The sequence below is a fragment of the Ranitomeya variabilis genome, chromosome 6 (assembly GCF_051348905.1).
Source record: "Ranitomeya variabilis isolate aRanVar5 chromosome 6, aRanVar5.hap1, whole genome shotgun sequence".
Taxonomy (NCBI): domain Eukaryota; kingdom Metazoa; phylum Chordata; class Amphibia; order Anura; family Dendrobatidae; genus Ranitomeya; species Ranitomeya variabilis.
The window spans coordinates 276,795,920-276,821,163 of NC_135237.1; the positions used below are offsets into that span (position 1 = coordinate 276,795,920).

At 44.4% G+C, this 25,244-nt stretch overlaps 1 protein-coding gene across 1 annotated transcript in view; it reads right to left on the reverse strand.

Moving 5' to 3' along the window:
* Nucleotides 1-25,244, reverse strand: part of CTNNAL1 (catenin alpha like 1) — a 382,380-nt gene that overhangs the window by 195,575 nt on the left and 161,561 nt on the right. Inside the window, exon 2 of the mRNA XM_077269686.1 lies at nt 24,246-24,435. Coding sequence (XP_077125801.1) covers nt 24,246-24,435 — 190 coding nt within the window. The remainder of the gene's footprint in view (nt 1-24,245; nt 24,436-25,244) is intronic.

Sequence of the window (25,244 nt, forward strand, 5' to 3'; positions counted from 1 at the left end):
GTAATGTGGGGGTTTCGTCGCAAGGCCAAAGCAGTCAGGGAATCACCAGGTTCGTGATTGGAAAAACTGTATGTAGGGCAACATCAAGAATACCATCACCAACCCTCTCTCAGTCACCCATGTCCACCGGCACCCCCGCTAGTTCCACCGTATGCAGCTCTCCAGTCCAGCTCACCCTACATGAGACTCTCGTTAGGAAAAGGAAGTACTCATCCTCGCATCCGCGTACACAGGGTTTGAACGCCCACATTGCTAGACTACTCTCGTTAGAGATGATGCCCTACCGGTTAGTTGAAACCGAAGCTTTCAAAGCCCTGATGGACTATGCTGTACCTCGCTACGAGCTACCCAGTCGACACTTATTTTCGAGAAAAGCCATCCCAGCCCTCCACCAGCATGTAAAAGACCGCATTGTCCATGCGCTCAGGCAATCTGAGTAGAAAGGTGCACCTGACAACAGATGCATGGACCAGTAGGCATGGCCAGGGGCGTTACGTCTCCATCACGGCACACTGGGTTAATGTGGTGGATGCAGGGTCCACAGGGGACAGCAATATTGGGACAGTTCTGCCTAGCCCACGGTCAAGGAAAGAGTTGGCTGTAGGCGTTCGTCCCCCCTCCTCCTCCTCCAGCAGAAGCGAGAGCTCGTCCACAGACCGCAGTCGCACGACCACTCCATCCGCAGCTGCCACTGTTGCACACGAGGTGTCCAATTATGGAACAGCTTGTGGCAAGCGTCAGCAGGCTGTATTGGCAATGAAGTGTTTGGGCGACAACAGACACACCGCGGAAGTTCTGTCCGAGTTCTTGCACCAAGAAACTCAGTCATGGCTGGGCACTGTACATCTTGAGGCAGGCAAGGTAGTGAGTGATAACGGAAGGAATTTTATGGTTGCCATAGCCCTTTCACAACTGAAACACATTCCTTGCCTGGCTCACACCTTAAACCTGGTGGTGCAGTGCTTCCTGAAAAGTTATCCGGGGTTACCTGACCTGCTGCCGAAAGTGCGCAGACTTTGCTCTCACATCCGCCGTTCGCCCGTACACTCCATCCGTATGCAGAACGATCAGCGGTCTTTGAACCTTCCCCAGCATCGCCTAATCATCGATGTTGCAACAAGGTGGAACTCCACACTGCACATGCTTCATAGACTGTGCGAACAGAGGCATGCTGTTATGTATTTGTGGGAGGATACACATACACAGGCAGGCAGTTGGATGGCAGACATGGAGTTGTCAGCTGCACAGTGGTCGAAGCTCCAAGACCTGTGTCAAGTCCTTCAGTGTTTTGAGGAATGCACACGGCTGGTTAATGCAGACGCCGTAATAAGCATGAGCATCCCCCTAATGTGTCTGCTGATGCAAAGTTGGACGCACATAAAGGAGCAGGCGTCTGCAGCCGAGAACGAGGGAAGCCTTGATGACAGTCAGCCATTGTCTGCTCAGGGAAGTGTACAGGACGAGGTGGCGGGCGAAGAGGAGGAGGACGAGGAGGATGATGGGGATGAGTATTTTTTGGATGAGGAAGCTTCTCAGGGGGCAATAGAAAGTGCGGGCGGTGCAAGGCCGGGTTCAGGGTTTTTGAGGGAGACAAGTGACGTTGATTTGCCCGAAAGTGCTCCTCAACCCAGCATATGCACTGACTTGACAACTGGAACATTGGCCCACATGGCGGATTATGCCTTGCGTATCCTCAAAAGTGACTCACGCATTATAAAAATGGTGACCGATGACGATTACTGGTTGGCCTGCCTCCTTAATCCTCGCTATAAAGGCAAATTGCAAAATATCATGCCACATGAGAACCTCGAACAAATATTGGCAACCAAACAAGCTACTCTTGTAGACCGTTTGATTCAGGCATTCCCAGCACACAGCGCCGGTGATGGTTCTCACACGAGCTGCAGGGGGCAACAGGGCAGAGGTGTTAGAGGTGCACAAATCAGAAGTGGCGTAGGACAGAGGGGTTTTCTGACCAGGTTGTGGAGTGATTTCGCAATGACCGCAGACACGACAGGTACTGCAGCATCAATTCAAAGTGACAGGAGACAGCATTTGTCCAGTATGGTTACTAACTATTTTTCCTCCATTACCGATGTTCTCCCTCAACCGTCATTCCCCTTTTATTACTGGGCATCCAAAATAGACACCTGGCCTGAATTGGCCGAATATGCATTGCAGGAGCTTGCTTGCCCAGCAGCTAGTGTGCTATCAGAAAGAGTATTCAGTGCTGCTGGTTAAATACTGACCGAAAAAAGGACTCGTCTGGCTACCCAAAATGTTGATGATCTAACCTTCATTAAAATGAACCACTCATGGATTTCTAATTATTTTGCCCCACCTTTCCCGGCTGACACCTAGCTTACCTGTAAAAAGGTCTTGCTTTGGGACTGGTATTACTGACTGTTCCAATCTTTTAATTTGCCGCTGCTGTTTGTCCAGCATACGACATGTTTACACCTCCCTAAATGGCCTAACTCCCCCCACGGGGCCGTGGTCTCGCCACTTGGCGCAAGCACCCGTCAGAGTGCCGTTTGTCTGAAGAGGTGGGTGTGCCCACTTTTGGTCGACGGCACTGACACTGGGTCCCTCATAGTACAATGAAGTGTCTCTGGCGGTGGTGGCGCGCACCCAACGTCAGACACACCGTTGTAACATGAGGGGCCCTGGGCTTGTACCGCCATCCAGGAGAGAGTTTCCCCCACCCAGGTCAAACTGTGCTCTACCACTTGCAAAATTATCTCTCGATGCTCCACCACTGTTTAGTCTATGCGCTGAAATCCTTTAATGGCTGGCACAGACAATAACAATTTGTTGACATGTATGATGCTAGCTAAAATAGTCAGGGGCCCTGTTCTACATTTACACCAGTAAATACTTTGCGCCAAATTACAATGTCAGAAAGTCAGCATAGGAGCACACCCCTGTACCTAAGTATGCCACCCTTTCTTTTTTTTTTTTTTTTGGGGGGGGTTGTTTTTTTTGGGAGACATTAACATCTATTTTATTTTTGGGAGTACTTAGTGTGTCAGACACTCCTTCCAATTGTCCTCCGCTGACCACACCAATGCTGCCTGTGTTCCCCTGCCACCTAATGGAAGCTGCATAGAGCCTATTTTATTATTTTAGGCCTAGGAAGTCTGTCTGCGGTCCCTCCTTCCAATTGTCCTCCGCTGACCACACCAATGCTGCCTGAGTACCCCTGCCACCTAATGGAAGCTGCATAGAGCCTATTTTATTATTTTAGGCCTAGGAAGTCTGTCTGCGGTCCCTCCTTCCAATTGTCCTCCGCTGACCACACCAATGCTGCCTGAGTACCCCTGCCACCTAATGGAAGCTGCATAGAGCCTATTTTATTATTTTAGGCCTAGGAAGTCTGTCTGCGGTCCCTCCTTCAAATTGTCCCACTGACCACACCAATGATGCCTGAGTACCCCTGCCACCTAATGGAAGCTGCATAAGGCCTATTTTATTATTTTAGGCCTAGGAAGTCTGTCTGCGGTCCCTCCTTCAAATTGTCCCACTGACCACACCAATGATGCCTGAGTACCCCTGCCACCTAATGGAAGCTGCATAGAGCCTATTTTATTATTTTAGGCCTAGGAAGTCTGTCTGCGGTCCCTCCTTCCAATTGTCCTCCACTGACCACACCAATGCTGCCTGTGTACCCCTGTAACTAATTTAAAAATGCATAGAGCCAACTTTTTTAGTTAACACATACTACCTTTGTCTGTCTGCGGAACAACTCAATCACGCTGTCCTCCACTGAAAAAGCTGAACTTCAACCTTCAGGCTCTCATTAAGTAGTTGTTTATATAAGACAGCAGTTGCCCTACTACTTTGGTTGGGGCCTAGTAACGGTGTCTGCCGCTCCTTGGTGTTCTCCTCCTCCTTGGTGTTCTCCTCCAGGTTTCCTTGTCGGAGCTTCAACCTTCAGGCTCTCATTAAGTTTTTTTTAATGTCACACTACAGTTGCCCTACTACTTTGGTTGGGGCCTAGTAACGGTGTCTGCCGCTCCTTGGTGTTCTCCTCCAGGTTTCCTTGTCTGAGCTTCAACCTTCAGGCTCTCATTAAGTATTTTTTAATGTCACACTGCAGTTGCCCTACTACTTTGGTTGGGGCCTAGTAACGGTGTCTGCCACTCCTTGGTGTTCTCCACTGAACAAATTAGTGCCGCCTGTTTACTCCTGTTACCAATTTTGAACTTCATTTAGCCCACTTTATTACTTGGGCCTACTAACTGTGTCAGCCTCTCATCTCACTTTATTCTTTGGCCCTATATCTGTGTTTCCTTCTCATCCTGCCCATTGCCCAGCCACTGCTAGATGAGTCTGCAGGTACATTGACCCAGACCACTACATTCCCCTTGCGCTCTACACAGCCAGAATCTGACCCTGCTGAAAGTAAGGTTCCCCTTCCCGCATGCTATACCACCTTACACAGGGACAAAGAGGAAGGTGCAGATGAAAGTGCAGGTTCCTTCATCAGGTGGGGGGGGGGGCATACTCGTTGGCGATGTCACTGGCACAGGGCCCCTCAGAGTGCGCAAAAGTGTCGCTGCCGGTGGGAGGCGCCCCCGCCGTGCAAACACACCGCTGTACTTTGAGGGGCCCTGTGCCAGTGCCAATGCCAACTAGTGGGCCCCCCCTGCTTGCTCAGGATCACAGCACTTGCAAACTTGACATACTTACCTCTCACTGCTCCACCGCCATGACGTAGTCCACGTTTCCTGGGCCCACTAAAAACTTGAACCAGCCCTACCCCCCACAACTTTAGCCAAATGACCCCCAATTTCCAATGCCTATTATTATAAAGTAAATTAAGATTGACAAGCTTCAGTAACAAGAATGGATGTTTTTGCCATTAAAATGGGCACTGTAGGTGCCACTCACTGCCGACTATGCTTCCCCATTGACTTGCATTGGGTTTCATGTTTCGGTCGATCCCCGACTTTTCGCGATAATCGGCCGATTTCACTCGACTCGACTTTTGACAAAGTCGGGTTTCGCAAAACCCGACGACCCCAAAAAAGGAAAAGTCGCTCAACCCTAGTGCAGACATCTCATTGACCGTTACAAGAAGCGTTTGATTGCAGTGATTGCCTCAAAAGGTTGTGCAACAAAATATTAAGTTAAGCGTACCATCATTCATGTCCAGGTCTATTTCATGAGTTATTTTTTAAAAAATTCTGTGGAAGCATGGTTGAAAAGCAATGTCTGCCTTTCATTTGTTTATTTTCACAGATTTTGCATTATTACTTTTGTCAGATTCAAGTTATTTCAAGTTATTTCTGAGACCATTATTGATATTATCCACCTGAAGACGGCGTACGCCGTTGAAACGCGTCGTGGTTTTACCCTAACTGGTGTCTGTGTTCTCCTTTTGCGCTCCTGAGACCGGCTATTCTGTTCCTGTTTTAAGTTTTTAATGAAGTAAGACTGTTTAGGTCTAGCACCAGCCTAAAAATAGTCGTACACATTAGAAAAATGTCAGCTGACTATCTACTACTACAGGGTGCACAATCTGTGGCCCATGATGATATTGTACATGGCCTCCCAACCATTTGGTCACAGGCCTGCTTGTCTATGACTGGTGCTTGCTCATATTTTCTATGTCACAGAGAAGAAGCCTGGTATGTAGTGTGTAAGCAGGGATGGGTAAGCACAAACGAACCATTGTGTGGGCATCTTTGTGATCCCCATATATCTGCAGAATAGTGGTGTCCGATTAGTGTAGCACTCCAGTGAGGAGTAGAGTCGGCAATGCATTTGTGCGCTATGTTCACTATTGTTTTACAGAAATAATAGATGGAGTAGCAAGTAACAACTTAAAGTGGAGAAAGCCCCATGCATGGTCTCTACCTTTCTAGAGTGTGAACAGAGAAGGGATTGTCTATTTACAGGAAAGTTGGAGTCCTGAAAGTGCTATCTGCACACACTATACATTTATGACAAACACTTTCATAATGCCATAAATCTCTTATAGTTCTAACCTCTTACGTTTTATTGCAACCCTTTAAATTGGATCAGTCTGACATTGGGGACCTCAGACCAAAAAAGCTGTCCATACCTGGTCCAAAGTGTCTAGTGGATTCCCCAATTTTTCTCTGCCTACATCTGCCATTTTGGAGGGCACCTTTTGTCCTCAGGGACGATAAGCTGAAGACATAGGGAGGGGGGATTGTCTACAACCTGCTTAATGTCCACCTGTGGTAAATTTAAATCATGCTTTATTATATGTACAGCGAATCAACAGATATTATTCCTGTTCTGCATAGCTTCTCACAAGAAACATGTAATGAGTGGGTGCACGGAGAAGCACTAGAGCCAGCTGCCCATTGGGGTTGAGCGGCATTGCGATACCTGTGCTTACTAAAGGTTAGCTTCTGGAACATGTAGAACTGACAAACACACAAAACACATCGCGTCACAAATCCCTGCTCGTCATCTTGTCACAAAGAAAATGAGGCAAAACAATGTAATCCACAAAATATGACCAGTCTTGGCAAGAAGCCTGGAAACACAACCCACCCTGAGGCCACTGAAGCACGGGGAGGCTTTGAAATAGCCCAGAAGCGGAAAAAGGGATTGTTATTGAATGAAATCCTGACTGACAGTCTACTTGCTGTTGATGAGAGAAAGTGAACATGAGCCAAAGAAATCAGCAGACCTCTAAGTTATGTGGGGAATGCAGCAGTCTGATTCCAGGGCTTTTCTAATGAAATCTGGGTTAATCGGTCTCCACCACAGATCTGCATGCAACACTTCAGCTGAGGGACCACATGGGAACAGGGATATTACTGAGAACAGAAAATGTTCTTGTAATATATAATAGCATCCAGATGGTGGTAGTAATAAAAAAATAAATGTTTAGCCAGGTTACGGTAAGCCTTCTTCAGGGCTCGGACAAAAGGGCTTATGGATCTATATCCAATAGACAGTGCAGGATCAAAATTATGACAATCATGTCATAATCGGCAGGACTTGGCAAAATGGATTATAACAGGGGCCAAAGGAGTATGTGCCCTGCAGTCGTCTTCATTATGGTCCTTCAGCAGGGTCTAATCCTGCTATTTAGTACTTTGCGATTTTATTTTGGTACGGTCTCACTATTACATAAGCACTATATGGCAGCACGATGGATCAGTGGTTAACATTGTTACTTTGCATCGCTGGGGTCCTGTGTAAAGATGGGCAGACCCCTGGATGTTTGGGTCAGCTGGGTTCGGCCAAAAAGTTAATAAAAAAAAAAAAAAAAAAAGTTAGAGTTCGGGTACCAGAACAACACTCAGACACCATTCACTTGAATGGGGGCCTGAACATCCAGTGTTTGCCATGCTGTCATGTGCATGACAGTGCAGCAAACACTGCCTCTGATCGGCTGTAAAATCATTACCAGTCAGATAACTGCGGTTCCCACGCTGTCAAGTAACAGTGTGAGCCCGCAGCTGTGATTGGAGGTAAAAAGTTTACCTTCAGTCATTCGAACTACTACTCCTTCATGTCAACTTTGCATTGTCCGGTGACCTCAAGCCCACAGCTTAGTAATGGAGAGGAGTCTATAAGACAACTATCCATTAATAATCCTATAGTTATATGGTAAAGAAAGACACAGCCAGAATAAAGGCCTTTATTTAAAATAAAAAAGGAGAAGTTGTTTGTTTTTTTTATTTAAAAACACAGGTGAGTAACACCCATTCAATTGAAGCCCTTGTCTCCTATACTAAAACAAAAATAAAAAACAACCATCAGTAACCAGCGGTGACGTCATCGAGGTTACCGCCAGTCACTGATGCTGCATCCCCAGCCGGGCCCCTGAACTGCTGTGACCTCGGTGAGATCAGCGCTAGCACAGTGACAAAAAGTGTCACGGTGCAGAGGCGAGTACACAGCAGTTCACTAGGAGAAATTTCTCCCAGTGAACTCTGAGTTCAGTACTGCACCGTGATACTTTTTCTCACTGTGCTAGTGGTGATCTCACAGAGGTCACGGCAGTTCAGGGGCCTGACTGCAAACGCAACCAGAAGTGACCTGCGGTAACCACGATTACGTCACCACTGGTTACTGATGCAGCAGCTCATTCCTCAGTTGTTCTCAGCCTGGACGGTTGCATCTTGGCACCGCCCAAGTTGAAAACTGTTTCTCCCCAGACATGGATTAAGGCGCCGGACAGAACGACGGACAGGTGAGGGATAGTGTTGTTTTTAATTTTTGTTTTATTATAGAAGACAAGGTCTTCAATGGAATGGGCCTTATACTCAGCTAACGGTGTTTATTATTTTTGAATAAAAAAGGAAAAGTGTGGGTTTTTTTTTATTTCAGATAAAGAACTTTATAATTGATGTGTGCTTATTTACAATACAACTATAGGATTAGTAATGGAAAGGTGTCTTATAGACACCTCTCCATTACTAAACCATGGGCTTGACATCACCGGACAATACAAAAATGACATCAACCCCACAAATATGAACCCCACTTGCCACCGCCACTGGACAAGAGGATAGAGCCAAGCAAGGTGCCAGAATTGGCGCATCTAATAGGTGCGCCTTTTCCAGGGTGGCTGTGGGCTGCCATTTTTAGGCTGGAGGGGCCAATATCCATGGCCCCTTACCAGCCTGGGATTACCAACCCCCAATTGTCCGCTTTAGCTTGGCTGGTTGTCAAAAATGGGGGTGACTTAGAAAACAGGGTGGGGACCCCTCTATTCTTGATAACCATCCTTGCTAAAGCCGACAGCTGAGGGTTGCAGCCCGCAGCTGTCAGTTTTGCCTGGCTGTTTATCAAAAACTCACGCAGGTTTTTTTTCGTTATTTATTTACAGCACAGGCGGCGGCTGATGGATACACACATCAGCCGCAACTGCTCTCGCTTTAATTAGCGGCAGCAGGCGTAGGCTGATGGGAGAAGTAGTCCCATCAGCTGATGCCAGTGACCGGAGGTAAACTTTTTACAGCTCACGCTGTAAGACGGACATCCAGGTGAAGTCCGTGTTCTGAGTCCATGCCCGAACAGTAGGTGTTTGGTACAGACACCAAACTTTACTGTTCGGGTTTGCCCATCTCTAGTCCTGTGTTCAAATCCCACCAAGGACAACGAAGGCTTTTGTTTGTTCTTCTCATGTTTGCGCGAGTTTCCCCTGGGTTCTTCGGTTTCCACCAATACTCCAAAGACACACGTATAGGAAATGTATGTTATGAGCCACAATTGGGACAGCCACTGCAAGATTTGTAAAACATTGCAGAATATGATAGCGCAATATAAGTAAGCATAACAATAATATTATACATTAATTTCAAGCATGATATGGGGGCATTATTTGGGAAATGTATTTAGGATCTTATTTTGGTACTAGTAGAATATTTTTTTTTCTCTTTTAAGAAATACTGATAGGGAATTTAGATTGTAAGCCCCATCAGGGACAGCAATGATATTGTGTGCAAAAATTGTAAGGTGCTGCGGAATATGTTAGCGATAAATAAATAAAGAGATTATTATTATTATTATTATTATTATTATAAGCCATAAATAGTTCATTTTTTCTACCTATTGGATGTAAGAAGGTAAAAAAGTGCTTCAAATATCAATTTCAGTGATCGTATGCAGCATATTAAAGACTAAGTACTATTGTAAATTTGGATGCGTCATCAATTTCAGCGTGTAAATAGAACAATAGGATTCCATTTGGCAAGATAACTTGACTGCAGTGCAGGTCACAAAGAATAGGCCACCCTTCCACCCCACCATCGATCTTCTATAAGCCAGAAATGCTGAACTGTAATTCATGCAGAATACGGGAGCTGTTTGTCTTAGAATTATCAGCAAAGCCACATCTTAGGTGCTGTATTAGTAATGAATGATGTACAAGGAATAAATATTGGCGCATAGAGAACTGTTTGCTGTTACTGGGAATTTATTTACACAAGTAATGAAGGAAAGACTCTCTAATAAAGTCATACAAAACAAATGCTGAACGTTGACAAATGTTTAGTAAGGACATGAATAAAAGATTACGAGGGCATTTATCCTTGAATAAAGATAATGGCATAAAAGAATATACAGGGTGACCCCGCTCATCTTCTGCAGCTACTACTGAAAGACACAGCCAGTATAGAATCACATAATTACATACAAGGCTATGACTAATAAAAGGGAATTCATTACCTTCATTTCTTTTACTAATGAAATGCAGAAATGGGTATGGATTTTTATTTGGTTTACATTTTCTCATTGTATAATTTTCTTTCATATCATCAGCGACCATTTTGCCTGGGCTGCACCACAACTCTACACAGCAGATCGGAGATTTCCTTTCCAGCCAGCAATGATCTGGAGAAGGATTCATTGACTTCTATGGGAAAGTGTTATGGTCATGCACTGCAACATGTGCATTAGTCACTGTGCAGGGTGGAGGAGGAGATGGGCTAATCCCATTTTTAACAAAGAAATTTGATAAAAACAACACGTTTTCGGAGAGAATACTTTTCTTTAATACTTGGCACACATTTATAACACCTAGCTTGACTATGAGCCTTTGTTAGGCTAGTTTCACATTTGCGTTAGAATCCGCAGTGTTTAATCCGCATCCGCAAGTGCAGGAAAAAACGCACAACACGTACAAACGCGGCGTTTTTTAGATGCATGCGGGAACGCATGCGGTTATAAAAACGCCGCGTTTGCAAGCTTTTCCATGCGTTTTTTTTTTTTCTGCGTTTGCATTTTTGGTGCGCATGGTGACAAATTTTTACAGGAGAAAAATCTAGATAACCAGACACCGCCAATGGGACTACAGAGGGCGTGTATTATGGGATATCTATATATAGACCCTAGGACTGCTGAAATCTTAACAGTTTGCTACTGTATCCAGTGTCATGATGGATCTTCGCATGGAGAGCTTTTATTTCAACCTGGATTTAAGCATAAAGCTGTTTGTTGCCTGTGCGTTTGCTTGGGAGCAAGACAGAAATCGCGAAAGATGGAGAAGGAAACGGCGTAGGCGCTTTTGGAGACACCCCATTATTGAACTACGTGAGAGCCGTGGAGCCTATCACACGCTATATGGCGAGCTTAATGCCAACCCGGACAAATTCCCGGATTATACAAGGATGTCGCAAGACTCGTTCCGGGATTTGCTTGCTCGTGTCCAAGGAGCCAAACGGACACAGGACATCCAGCTCTGTAGAGCGATTCCACTAGAGGAACGTCTGCTGGTTACATTAAGGTACGTAACAAATCTAAACCAATGGCAGTGCAAATTTTGGGTGTTCTGACATGTATTTTTTTGGTACTGTATTTTCCTGTGTCTTTAGCATACAGTTATATGAAAAAGTTTGGGCACCCCTTTTAATCTTAAGCTTAATGTTTTATAAAAATTGTTGTTTTTTTGCAACAGCTATTTCAGTTTCATATATCTAATAACTGTTGGACACAGTAATGTTTCTGCCTTGAAATGAGGTTTATTGTACTAACAGAAAATGTGCAATCTGCATTCAAACAAAATTTGACAGGTGCATAAGTATGGGCACCCTTATTTTCTTGTTTTAAATACTCCTACCTACTTTTTACTGACTTACTAAAGCACTTTTTTTGGTTTTGTATCCTCATTGAGCTTTGAACTTCATAGCCAGGTGTATGCAATCAAGAGAAAAGCTACTTAAAGTGGCCACTTGCAAGTTGTTCTCCTGTTTGAATCTCCTCTAAAGAGTGGCATCATGGGCTCCTCAAAACAACTGTCAAATGATCTGAAAACAAAGATTATTCAACATAGTTGTTCAGGGGAAGGATACAAAAAGCTGTCTTAGAGATTTAACCTGTCAATTTCCACTGTGAGGAACATAGTAAGGAAATGGAAGAACACAGGTACAGTTCTTGTTAAGGCCAGAAGTGGCAGGCCAAGAAAAACATCAGAAAGGCAGAGAAGAAGAATGGTGAGATCAGTCAAGGACAATCCTCAGACCACCTCCAGAGAGCTGCAGCATCAACTTGCTGCAGATGGTGTCACTGTGGATCGGTCAACTCTACAACGCACTTTGCACAAGGAGAAGCTGTATGGGAGAGTGATGCGAAAGTAGCCGTTTCTGCAAGCACGCCACAAACAGAGTCGGCTGAGGTATGCTAAAGCACATTTGGAGAAGCCAATTTCTTTTTGGAAGAAGGTCCTGTGGACTGATGAAACCAAGATTGAATTGTTTGGTCATATAAAAAGGCGTTATGCATGGCGGCCAAAAAACACAGCATTCCAAGAAAAACACTTGCTACCCACAGTAAAATTTGGTGGAGGTTCCATCATGCTTTGGGGCTGTGTGGCCAATGCCGGCACCGGGAATCTTGTTAAAGTTGAGGGATGCATGGATTCCTCTCAGTATCAGCAGATTCTTGACAATAATGTTCATCAATCAGTGACAAAGTTGAAGTTACGCAGGGGATGGATCTTTCAGCAAGACAATGATCCAAAACACCGCTCCAAATCTACTCAGGCATTCATGCAGAGGAACAATTACACTGTTCTGGAATGGCCATCCCAGTCCCCAGACCTGAATATCATTGAACATCTGTGGGATCATTTGAAGAGGGCTGTCCATGCTCGGCGACCATCAAACTTAACTGAACTGGAATTGTTTTGTAAAGAAGAATGGTCAAAAATACCTTCATCCAGGATCCAGGAACTCATTAAAAGCTACAGGAAGCGACTAGAGGCTGTTATTTTTGCAAAAGGAGGATCTACTAAATATTAATGTCACTTTTCTGGTGAGGTGCCCATACTTATGCACCTGTCAAATTTTGTTTGAATGCAGATTGCACATTTTCTGTTAGTACAATAAACCTCATTTCAAGGAAGAAACATTACTGTGTCCAACAGTTATTAGATATATGAAACTGAAATAGCTGTTGCAAAAAAAAACAATTTTTATAAAACATTAAGCTTAAGATTAATAGGGGTGCCCAAACTTTTTCATATAACTGTAAGAACACCATACATAGAATTGATTTTATTTTTTTTATTTTCTTCCAGATTTCTGGCAACCGGAGAGAGTTTATCATCCCTCCACTTCCAATACCGGCTTGGAATTTCCACCCTGTCTGGAATAGTTGCAGACACCTGCCGGGCTTTGTGGAATGTTCTCCGGAATGAGTTTATACCCCTACAAGGCACGGACATGTGGATGGCAATTGCTGACAAATTCTGGAGTGTGTGTGATTTCCCCAACTGTTTGGGAGCGGTGGATGGAAAGCACATACGCATTATCAAACCAGCCAGAACAGGATCGGAGTACTTCAATTACAAAAAATATTTTTCTGTTGTCCTCATGACAATAGCCGATGCGGACTGTCGCTTCATCGCCGTGGACATTGGAGCTTTTGGTCGTGGCAACGATTCCCAGACATTTAAAAACTCGGATATGGGCCGCCGTTTGTATGGCAAAAATGTTAATTTTCCACGGCCAAGACCTCTCCCCAACACTCAAGGTCCACCGATGCCGTTTGTTATGGTTGGGGATGAGGCCTTTCAGATGTGTGAAAACCTACTGAAGCCATATTCCAGTCGGGACTTGAACCACACTAAAAGGATCTTTAACTACAGACTGACCAGGGCCCGAAGAACTGTAGAGTGTACGTTTGGGATTCTAGTCTCAAAATGGCGCATTCTTGCATCAGCCATTAATCTAAAAATGGAGACAGTCGATGAGGTGGTCAAGGCCTGTGTGGTTCTGCACAATTACATAATGGCTAAGGAGTGGCCCTACATTGAACTGGATGAACCAGTTGCACACCCATTGCCCGATTACCAGCATCACCCGCTGCGGTCAACTGCTGAAGCCTGCCACAAGCGGAACCAATTTGCTGCCTTTTTTAAATCAGATATTGGACGTATGTCATGGCAGGACAATGTTGTGTAAATGTCCTCTTGGGATTTGGTCTGTACCAGTTATTTTTGTAAATGTTACTAATATTTCTTGTTAATAAACTTTATTTTTTGGTATCTTGACCGTGTCTCCTATGTATTTCCTCTACAAACCAAAGTTGTCCTTGTGACGGGGTGTACGGCAGAGCAGGAAGGGACAACAGGCCGAGGGACGAGCCAACAAGATTTATTAAAGCAGGGAGCATACAACATCAAATATCCATAATGTCCTTCAAGTTCACGAGAAGTCCACAATAAGTCCAAGTAAAGAAACAGATCTGGAGGTGTTTTCCAGTAATCCCGCACCCGATAAACTAAACAATAGTCCTTCCACGAGTCCCACAGAACAGATACGGGGGCACCTCCCGATAATCCTTGTGCCAGCTAACAAAGGAAATAGAAAAAAATCCAGCTCAACGAGGTGGTGAAAAAGCAAAGTCTTGGTACTTTATTCACTTCATATCAAAAAATAGAGGATAAAACAACAGCACAATATAATTAAAAACACTATCTACGCGTTTCTGGTGACATAGCACCCTTAGTCATGACTAAGGGTGCTATGTCACCAGAAACGCGTAGATAGTGTTTTTAATTATATTGTGCTGTTGTTTTATCCTCTATTTTTTGATATGAAGTGAATAAAGTACCAAGACTTTGCTTTTCACCACCTCGTTGAGCTGGATTTTTTTCTATTTCCTGCATTCCTCACGCCTTGACACAGTGTTTCCGTGCTCCGAGCCTCCAGGGACTACAACTATGGTGAGCTGGATTTTTTCTTTTGCCAGCTAACAAAGCAATAGTCCTTCCACGAGTCCAACAGATCCCAAAACAATCTCACGAATGACGAGATATGTCCTCAGCTCAAGTCTCGCCCCGTTCGCTTCCGCAGTCACAGATGGACGTGGGGTCTTGCCTCAGCTAAGAATCCCCACTCCTCCTTTTAGGATCAACTCACATCTGATCTCAAAAATAAGAATGGATTGTCTGAGCTACTGGGATCCGCCCATGAAGGGGGGTAGGGGTCACACCTTCTGTTCAATGGTTGGGTCCACCAGAAGATTCTATGCTGGTCGGCTCCGCTTAGTCTAGGTAGTATGTACATTTGACTAGCCACCTGCTGTGAGGAAGAATGGCTATTCCTTCACTAGTTGACAAAGCTTAATTACATTAAAGCTTAGGGCTGCAAGTATTGGGGGAAGGAGACATTGTTACAGGTGACTCTCAGCACAAGAAAATACATAAATTACAGCTAATAGAAACCAGAAAACAGTTACATACATCAAATGGCATATTATTCAAATACAGGACAGGGCAAAAGTACATATGACAGTCCTCACACTAGCAGTATTTGGTCAGTATTTAATATCAGTAAGCCAAAACCAGGAGTGGGTGATAAATGCTGAGGTGCTAAATATGTTAATATAATACTTTTCCTCTAATTGTTCCACTCCTGGTTTTGGCTTAACAAATACTGATATAAAATACTAACCACATACTTCTAGTGTGATGGCAGCCATGTGGTTTTAGTGGTAAGGTTGTTGACGTCATTGCGTCCTGATTCTGTTCTGCAGTATCCATTGGACGCAGACTGAAGAAACGAGGGCTGTAATACAAAACAGATTTATACTCATCAAGTCAGGTGTCAGAAATAATGAATTCATGATGCACATATAACTGCCTCATCAATTCACTATTTCTGACACATGTCCAGGTGAGCACAGATATGCCTTGTATGACCGCCATCGTCCCTTCACTTTGTGTGAAATAGATTACGTACACAGAAGAGAAAACGGAGGTTATACAAGGCAGTTCTCTACCCACAAGGTCAGGTGTCCTAACTAATGAGTTTTTGGACATCTGACCTGTTTCGAGTATACATCTGCACTGTATAGCCACCATTTTCTCTTCAGTCTGCAACACTAGTCACAGACTAAGCAGAACGAAGAGATATGGAGGAAATACAAGTATTACTTTTTTGGCCAACCTCATATATCTATATTAAAGACACAGAAAGCTGCAGTTTTTTACTTGCTAACTACTGGAGCTATGATGTGGCCAAAAAATTAAGTGTGCGGCGAACGGTGTGTATTGCCGGCGGCGAAAGACACAATTAAACCACACATAATTGGGGGCAAAAAACAATATTTATTTTTTTACAAACCAAACTTTTTTAATTAACTGCGCCTGCTTGGGGTAGAGTGACGCAAATGGGGGGTGTGAAGCAGTGAGGCCTGGCTAAGTGTGGACGACGCAGGGGTGGCAGGAGAAGGGGCAATTAAACTAGTGGGGTCTGGTAGTTCGGGGATGGGGCTTGACACATGAGAGGCCTGAGACGCACTGGAAGGGTGAGACAAACCTGACATTACAGACACACTGGGAGGTGAGGGGGGAGGAATACTGATAGTACGAGTTTTTCTATTTTTTTCCCTTTCTGGGATCGCCGGGTTCTGGTAAGCCTCGGTGGGCTCATATGTCGTGGCATGGTCGTGGTGGGTGACCTGTCAGTGTCCGGCTGAACTATGCTTGTAGAGCGTGCAGCCATGTCAGAGTCCATAGTGCTCGTAGAGCGTGCAGCCATGCCAGAGTCCATAGTGCTCGTAGAGCGGAAGGCCATGCTAGAGTCCATAGTGCTCGTAGAGCGTGCAGCCATGCCAGAGTCCATAGTGCTCGTAGAGCATGCAGCCATGCCAGAGTCCATAGTGCTCGTAGAGCGGAAGGCCATGCCAGAGTCCATAGTGCTCGTAGAGCGGAAGGCCATGCCAGAGTCCATAGTGCTCGTAGAGCGGAAGGCCATGCCAGGGTCCATTGTGCTCGTAGAGCAGAAGGCCATGCCTGGGTCCTGCTGCATCGTGGTGGTGGTGGAGCGGAAGGCCATGCCAGGGTCCATTGTGCTCATGGAGCGGAAGGCCATGCCAGGGTCCTGCTGCTGCATCATGGTGTCAGTGGAGGAGGTCAAAGCAGGAGCAGCGGTTGTCATGGTAGTGGCGGTGGGCTGTCCTACAGCACTCGGCATGGTGGTGGTGCTGTACTGGTGTCCGGCAGTGCTAGGAATAGAGGTGGCCGTGCAGTGGTATGCAGCAGAGGTCGGTATTGATGTTAATCGTGACAGTGAAGGCACAGGTGGATATGCTGCCACTGTCTGCTGAAAATACCGACTCTGCTGCATAGCCTGCACGTAAGCAGCATTGCAGGCCTGCATGACACTAAGCTGGAGATCAGGAGTAAGGTGTTCCGACATGCCCTGTTCAATTTGGTTAAAAAAAAAAAAGATGTGCTGGCCTCTGGAGGTCGGCTTTTACTTGGTCAAGGCTTTTGGTGACCTCCTGGATACGTGTATTCATGTGGCTAATGGCAATATCCATTCGGTCACCCAAAGCCTTGAGTCCATCGTGAAAAACCGAGCTCAAGTGCAAAAACCCGAGCATGAGGAACCTGTCCGATCCCCTCTGCCGCTGCCGGGAGGAGCCCAAAAAAAAAAAAAAAGGGGCAGAGGACTGGTATAGGGGAACACCTGATGGACCAGCTTCCTGGTCTCCAGTTAGTGTGGCAGGCCCACTTGCTGCAGTGCTGCTGGATGTCTGGGACGGGTCCGTGGCTGTCTGATGAAGGACCGCTCCAGAACCTGGGCCAACAGTGCTGCTCCATGTGCTGTGAAAAAAGGAAAAAAAAAATTAATACCAAAAATTTACCAAATGCCAACTCCTGTTGAATAGAAACATACAGATTATGACAATACAACACGACCTAATGCACAGGAGAAATACTTACGTTCTCTGGGCAAGGACCGGTCTTGAAAATGCCAGAATGCGATGATATTTGTACTTTCGGATCCTTGCTCCTGAACCACTGGGAACACGGCTCTCTTGACGCAGGTCCTTGTTGAAGCGGTCCTTCATCGAACGCCAACGTGTTTTGACTTTGCACACTGTTGAAAAAACAAAACAATGGCTAGAAAATGTACTTTTGGCAGTGCTCACACAACTGTGTGTGATGAGAGAAACTCCTGAGAGTTTCTCTCATCATACACAGTTTTGTGAGCACGGCCAAGGTCTCTGCTGCTTCACACTGCATTGCAATACTTACAAAATGCAGTTCGGACCCGAGTCGGGGCGACATTGTCCCAGCCATCCCACATCGCTTTGGCCACCTCATTCCATAGGCGCCGGATCGTCACGTTGTCCGAGTGCTGTGGAACCCAGGTGTCCCACAACGGGACTCGCTCATAGACCAGGGAGATGAGGATATCATTGTCAATGAGGTCCTCATCCCGTTCTGGAACCTAAAACAGAAATGAAGACATTAAATGTTGTATACATTAACATAAGGAAAATAAAGAAAACAGAGGCTGAGAAATGGCATGAATAAGGAAAGTCAAGATAAAAAAGGAGTCCAGAAGAAAATTATAAAGAAAGAGGAAAGTAAAGAATGGAAGATTCAAGAATACTAAAGTGAGGATACAGTAAACAGTCAGCCTTGAATTCTTACACGCTGCCGCCTTGACACTCGACCGTGACCCCGCTGCTCCTGCCCAGCCTCTGCCGCAGTAGAAGTGCTCTAATAAAAGGAAAAAAAAAATTGTCATATGTGCAGATGTGACAGTGAATACTTACCAATCTGAGAAGGTGAGTACTCACTTCACTGACATGTTCAACTTCAGAAGGCCCAGGACGTTGCTCCTCATCAGAAGAAGATGACATTCTGATGCATGCAGAAAGAAAGAAATTATGACATGTAGAGACAGAAAATAGAAAAAAAAGGCATTGGCTAGGATATACTCACATTGTTCTGAGTGTAGATTCCTTCCTGTGTCTGCTCTGCTGTGTCTGGAAAGCTTCTCTGTCTGCTGCGTAGTGACCTGCAACTGTCCACTCCCTCCCTTTATCACCTTGTATGTGGGGGGTGGCTAGTCAGTGTCTATACATGTTTTTCTCTGGTGCAACGCATGCGTTCACGAACGCAAGCAAATGCATGTGCTTGCGGCCGCATGCGTTCACATAGACAGCAATACGTTTTTTTGCCGCATTTCTTCCGCTAACAACTGCATACGTTTCTAGTCGGCAAATTGACGCCTCCAAAATTACTACATGTAGCGTTTACCGCGCCAAACCGCAGACAACGAAACGACGCATGCGTCGTCAAACGCGGCAAAACGCAATCAAACGCAGACACTTGCGTCCCTAATGTTAAATATAGGAATACACAACGCATGCGGATTATTGCGTAACAAACGCTGCGGACACAACCGCAAATGTGAAACCGGCCTTAGGAGACTACATTGCAGATTCCAACATTTTTTTTTCAGAAAATAATCATATTGCTCATTTTTTTGTTTAAGTGATGTGCACCCGAATGGAAACCAAGTGGAACCAATTATAGCAAATGGTGCAGTTTGTGTACGTCATAGAATAGACCCATTTAGTAGGAGTTGTATGCTTTTGTTCCTATATAAATAACAAATGGGTTGGTGTAGTGATCAAACATATTATTCAAAAAACAACTATTACCAAAAATACCTTTATTTAGAAAATTTTAAAATTGTAGTAGACAAAACCCGTAGCCCTACAACAATGTGACCAAAAATTTAAAACCAAGTACTTAGGACTACCGTTACCATATCCTTTCTTAATGTACTTTTCTTATCTGTTAGGGGTGATGCCACATCTGATATCTCATATCACCTCCCTACTTATTGGTTGTTTGTACCCAAAACAATAGTCGGCCCTAATGCTCCCGGGACAACAACATGTCCCATACCCATAGGGGCATGCCGCTATAGAAATGTGCAAACAGACGATAAATGGTACAAAAAGAAGAAATGTGCAATAATGATAGCAGATTGTCACAATACCACAGACCTCTTGCTTTATCTATGGTTTAAAGTACACACTAGCCTAGTATTTCCAGATGATGATCGGACACCCTCGATATTTGGAATAGGGGTTAATAGTGTGCTGTTAAGGTGCTATAGTCTAACCCTACCAATCCCTACAACCCTTGTCCCTACCTATCATGCGGAGGTTGGCACCCCTAAATAATCACGCAAATGGCGCCCCCGGTCACGTCGACTCTCCCTTAGTAACCCTATTTTGCTTAGCCTGACCCATATGCATACAATGGGATAATGGGTCTTAGAGAGGGGGTAGGGGAGGATAGGTGTGGGATAATAATATAGGGACCAAAGATAACACCGGTAGGTATGGGGAGTGTTTAGATACGAATACGGTCAAAGCACAGAAAAACGTTACTTAACGCCTCAACGCGTTTCCCTGCCACGATACCAGTTCATCATAGCGGTCTCCCCATCAGCCTCCTGATGAACTGGTATCGTGGCAGGGAAACGCGTTGAGGCACGAAATGATCGTCTGGACACCAGATAAGATAAATGCATAATATTATCAGTCATTATGTGGTACATTTAAGTGAGGGGTAGTGTATAACAATAGGAGGTGGTTCGGTTGGTCGAACACAAAGCATATGAGTATGGTAATGGATGCACATGACATAGAATGATGATATCAGTGTGGCATTAAGTAACGTTTTTCTGTGCTTTGACCGTATTCGTATCTAAACACTCCCCATACCTACCGGTGTTATCTTTGGTCCCTATATTATTATCCCACACCTATCCTCCCCTACCCCCTCTCTAAGACCCATTATCCCATTGTATGCATATGGGTCAGGCTAAGCAAAATAGGGTTACTAAGGGAGAGTCGACGTGACCGGGGGCGCCATTTGCGTGATTATTTAGGGGTGCCAACCTCCGCATGATAGGTAGGGACAAGGGTTGTAGGGATTGGTAGGGTTAGACTATAGCACCTTAACAGCACACTATTAACCCCTATTCCAAATATCGAGGGTGTCCGATCATCATCTGGAAATACTAGGCTAGTGTGTACTTTAAACCATAGATAAAGCAAGAGGTCTGTGGTATTGTGACAATCTGCTATCATTATTGCACATTTCTTCTTTTTGTACCATTTATCGTCTGTTTGCACATTTCTATAGCGGCATGCCCCTATGGGTATGGGACATGTTGTTGTCCCGGGAGCATTAGGGCCGACTATTGTTTTGGGTACAAACAACCAATAAGTAGGGAGGTGATATGAGATATCAGATGTGGCATCACCCCTAACAGATAAGAAAAGTACATTAAGAAAGGATATGGTAACGGTAGTCCTAAGTACTTGGTTTTAAATTTTTGGTCACATTGTTGTAGGGCTACGGGTTTTGTCTACTACAATTTTAAAATTTTCTAAATAAAGGTATTTTTGGTAATAGTTGTTTTTTGAATAATATGCTTTTGTTCCTATGAAACAGGGCTTCTAAAGCTAGAGTGAACCTAGTCTTAGTAATACCCATACATTGCAACATTTTACTGTACATCCCACTGTTTATGCGGCTCGGATCTGACTTCTCCAGATTATCTGCTGTATGACACACTTTTACACCTCTGCTTTTCCAATAAAAACAACATTTCAGGATGTGCTTAATTTCCTTTTGTTTAATTACCTATCAAATGACTAATCATGAATTCTAGTGACTGTAGCGTCACAAAAAGTGTATTGTTTAATTCAAGTTTTAATGCAAAAAAATGTATTATATCTCATTGGAATTTAAGGGAAAAGCATAACTGTATACGTACGTGTCTATATAAGTTTTAAAAAAAATCCTGAAATCTTTTCTGTAGTTATACAATTATCATAGGCTGAAGTGCAATGCAGAAAGCAGGCTTACACCACTGACATCAAGTAACAGCTCATCTCCCCTTCCCTGCAAAGGGATCTATGCACAGGTCACTGAGAATGCTCACAAAACGGTCCTATAGAAGTCACATACAGAATGCAACTTTCTTATGAATATCTAGCTGCTGCTAAGCAAATCTGAACTGTTGTCAATAGAGCCGATCCGCACAGGCACAACGGTCATTAAAAAAAAATAACATCCTAAAGTTGTCTTATAAATGTCCATTTAACCTGATAAAATACTGACAGACTGCAACTGATTCCTTGACCGCTAGGAGACAACAGCCAATGTCACATACCCGCTAGGAGACACAACGCTGACATTGTAGTAGCATTTTTCTGGGAGTAGAGTACAGTAAATGTTTGTGGTTTTTGATTCTGCGTGGTGAATTTAGGCAATTCAGAATAGTTTACCCGGTAGTGGACACCACTTTTCCACATACTATTTACACAAACACAAGTATAAGAAAAAAAATGAAAGATCTGAGCCAGTTGCTCAAGAGTATCCTCTGATGGCCTGGGTACATACTCTATATGCTTATCCTGTCCATCATATCACCACATCATACACTGCTCAAACAAAAAAAGGGAACACTTAACCAACAGAATATAACTCCAAGTAAATCAAACTTCTGTGAAATCAAACTGTCCACTTAGGAAACAACACTGTTTGACAATCAATTTCACATGCTGTTGTGCAAATGGAATAGACAACAGATGGAAATTATTGGCAATTATCAAGACAAACTCAATAAAGGAGTGGTTCTGCAGGTGGGAACCACAGACCACATCTCAGAACCAATGCTTTCTGGCTGATGTTTTGGTCACTTTTAAATGCTGGTTGTGCTTTCACACTCGCGGTAGTATGAGACGGACTCTACAACTCACACAAGTGGCTCAGGTAGTGCAGCTCATCCAGGATGGCACATCAATGTGTGCTGTGGCAAGGTGGTTTGCTGTGTCTGTCAGCGTAGTGTCCAGAGGCTGGAGGCGATACCAGGAGACAGGCCAGTACACCAGGAGATGTGGAGGGGGCCGTAGGAGGTTAACAACCCAGCAGCAGGACCGCTACCTCAGCCTTTGTGCAAGGAGGAACAGAAGGAGCATTGCCTGAGCCCTGCAAAATGACCTCCAGCAGTGTCTGCACAAACAGTTAGAAACCGACTCCATGAGGATGGTCTGAGTGCCCGACGTCCACAGATGGGGACTGTGCTCACAGCCCAACACCGTGCAGGACGCTTGGCATTAGCCACAGAACACCAGGATTGGCAAATTTGCCACTGGTGCCCTGTGTCCTTCACAGATGAAAGCAAGTTCACACTGAGCACATGTGACAGATGTGACAGAGTCTGAAGACACGGTGGAGAACGATCTGCTGCCTGCAACATTCTTCAGCATGACTGGTGCGGCATTGGGTCAGTAATAGTGTGGGGTGGCATTTCTTTGGAGGACCACACAGCCCTCCATGTGCTCACCAGAGGTAGCCTGACTGCCATTAGGTAGCGAGATGAGATCCTCAGACCCATTGTGAGCCATATGCTGCTGCGGTTGGCCCTGGGTTCCTCCTAATGCAGGACAATGCCAGATCTCGCGTGGCTGGAGTGTGTCAGCAGTTCTTGCAAGATGAAGGCATTGAAGTTATGCACTGATCCACCCATCCCCAGACCTGAATTCGATTGAACGCATCTGGGACATCATGTCTCGCACCATCTACCAACGCCACGTTGCACCACACACTGTCCAGGAGTTGGCGGATGCTTTAGTCCAGGTCTGGGAGGAGATCCCTCAGGAGACCATCCACTGCCACATCAGGAGCATGCACAGGCGATGTAGGGACGTCATACAAGCACGTGGAAGCCACACACACTACTGAGCATCATTTGCTTGTCTTGAGGCATTTCCACTGAAGTTGGATCAGCCTGCAACTTCATTTTCATTTGATTTTGAGCATCATTCCAACTCCAGACCTCCGTGGGATTTTAGTTGTGTTTTACGTGAAAATAATTTTTAGGCTTTATTTTTCTCAACACATTCCACTTTGTAATGAAGAAAGATTTACAACTGGGATATTTCATTCAGGGATATGTGGGATTTTAGTGTTCCCTTTATTTTTTTTGAGCAGTGTTTAACAGTCATGCTGTAAATTAAAGAACGGTCTTACCCTACTTCCGACCCTACTTCCGACACCCATTCCTATGTTACTGGACTTCTGCTCAGTTTGGGGATATCATGGATAATGGGAAAGTTCGATTACTTATACTCACAAATGTGCTGGTTCCTTACACACTGGTTTCACAGAAAGCGACTGGTCCCATTATAAGGGCAGAACACACTACTAGGACCCTCAACCACTGCAGCGCTAGACACTTTCTACTGTTTTTATGCAGGCCGAATCGGGTGCACGTAAAGAGTGCTGGGTAACACATAAAAGCAATTAACCCTCATAAACCTATTTATCTACCTAGACATGAAGACAAAAACATGCAGTGTACGACAGAAGAAGTAAATGATCCAACAAGTCTTTTGGTTTTACCCAGGTTAAAGAAAAGTAAATTGTCAAGTCGGAAGATGTGTAAGATACAGGTATAGCTGCCACTTACCAGCTCGCTTTGCTTCACTGCAGGCTAACCCCATTTCTTCTTTAAGCTCTCGGTTCTCATTCGCTATAGTCTCACCTACAGTGACAAAATTCCCAACTGCCTGGTTTACTGCTTGACCCACTCGCTGGATGGCCTGCAAGGTCTTCTCGGATTTCTTTGGTTTTTCTTTGTGGTTAATGAGTGTTGTTATCTAAGAAGAGACAACATAAGACATTAGTAGTCTTGACAACACTTTGGAGAATGACATTAACAGCAGTCTTTTATACCTTAGGATAATACATCTAAAGGATCTTGAACCTGATGGACAGCTGTGTTTTTAAAACCATACTATTAAATAATATCAAGGTAAATCATTACAGTTCTCTCCTGTACAATAACAATATATCAAGTGAGAAATCAAGTTGTTTTTTTCCACTGTCACATTTTAAGAGAGGCAACAAATTGTATTTTTCGGTCAACGTAACCATATAAGCCTTTTTTATTGGGATGAGCTGTATTCATCAATATCAACATATACCGGTAGGTGTGTATATAAGTTATTAAAAGCTTTTATTAACTCTTAATGGGACGACAAAAAAACCCCACAGCAATTCTGACACTTTTTACATTAAAAATTGTACGCTGTTCACAGTACTGCGCAAATAAGATGTTATCTTCGTTCAGTGGCTCAGTACATTTATGGCAAGAAATTTATTTAATTGTACTTCTGGTTTATTACCTTTATGCAATAACTGCTTAATGACCTATGTACATTTTTGTCATAGGTCGCAAATTCAAGTATGAAGCCGGCTCAGAAGCTTGCACCAATCACTTCAGTTTAACTATTTAAATGACACTGGCTCCCATCGATTTCCCTGGATGCAATCACGAGTTACCATGCCAGGCCAATGCCTGCTGAAGACACCTGCAACTGCCACATCAGTTCTCCTGTGACGCTCAGCCACAGGATGGACTTTATAGAAGAACTGAGATTTTACTACATACTGCAATACTATTGTA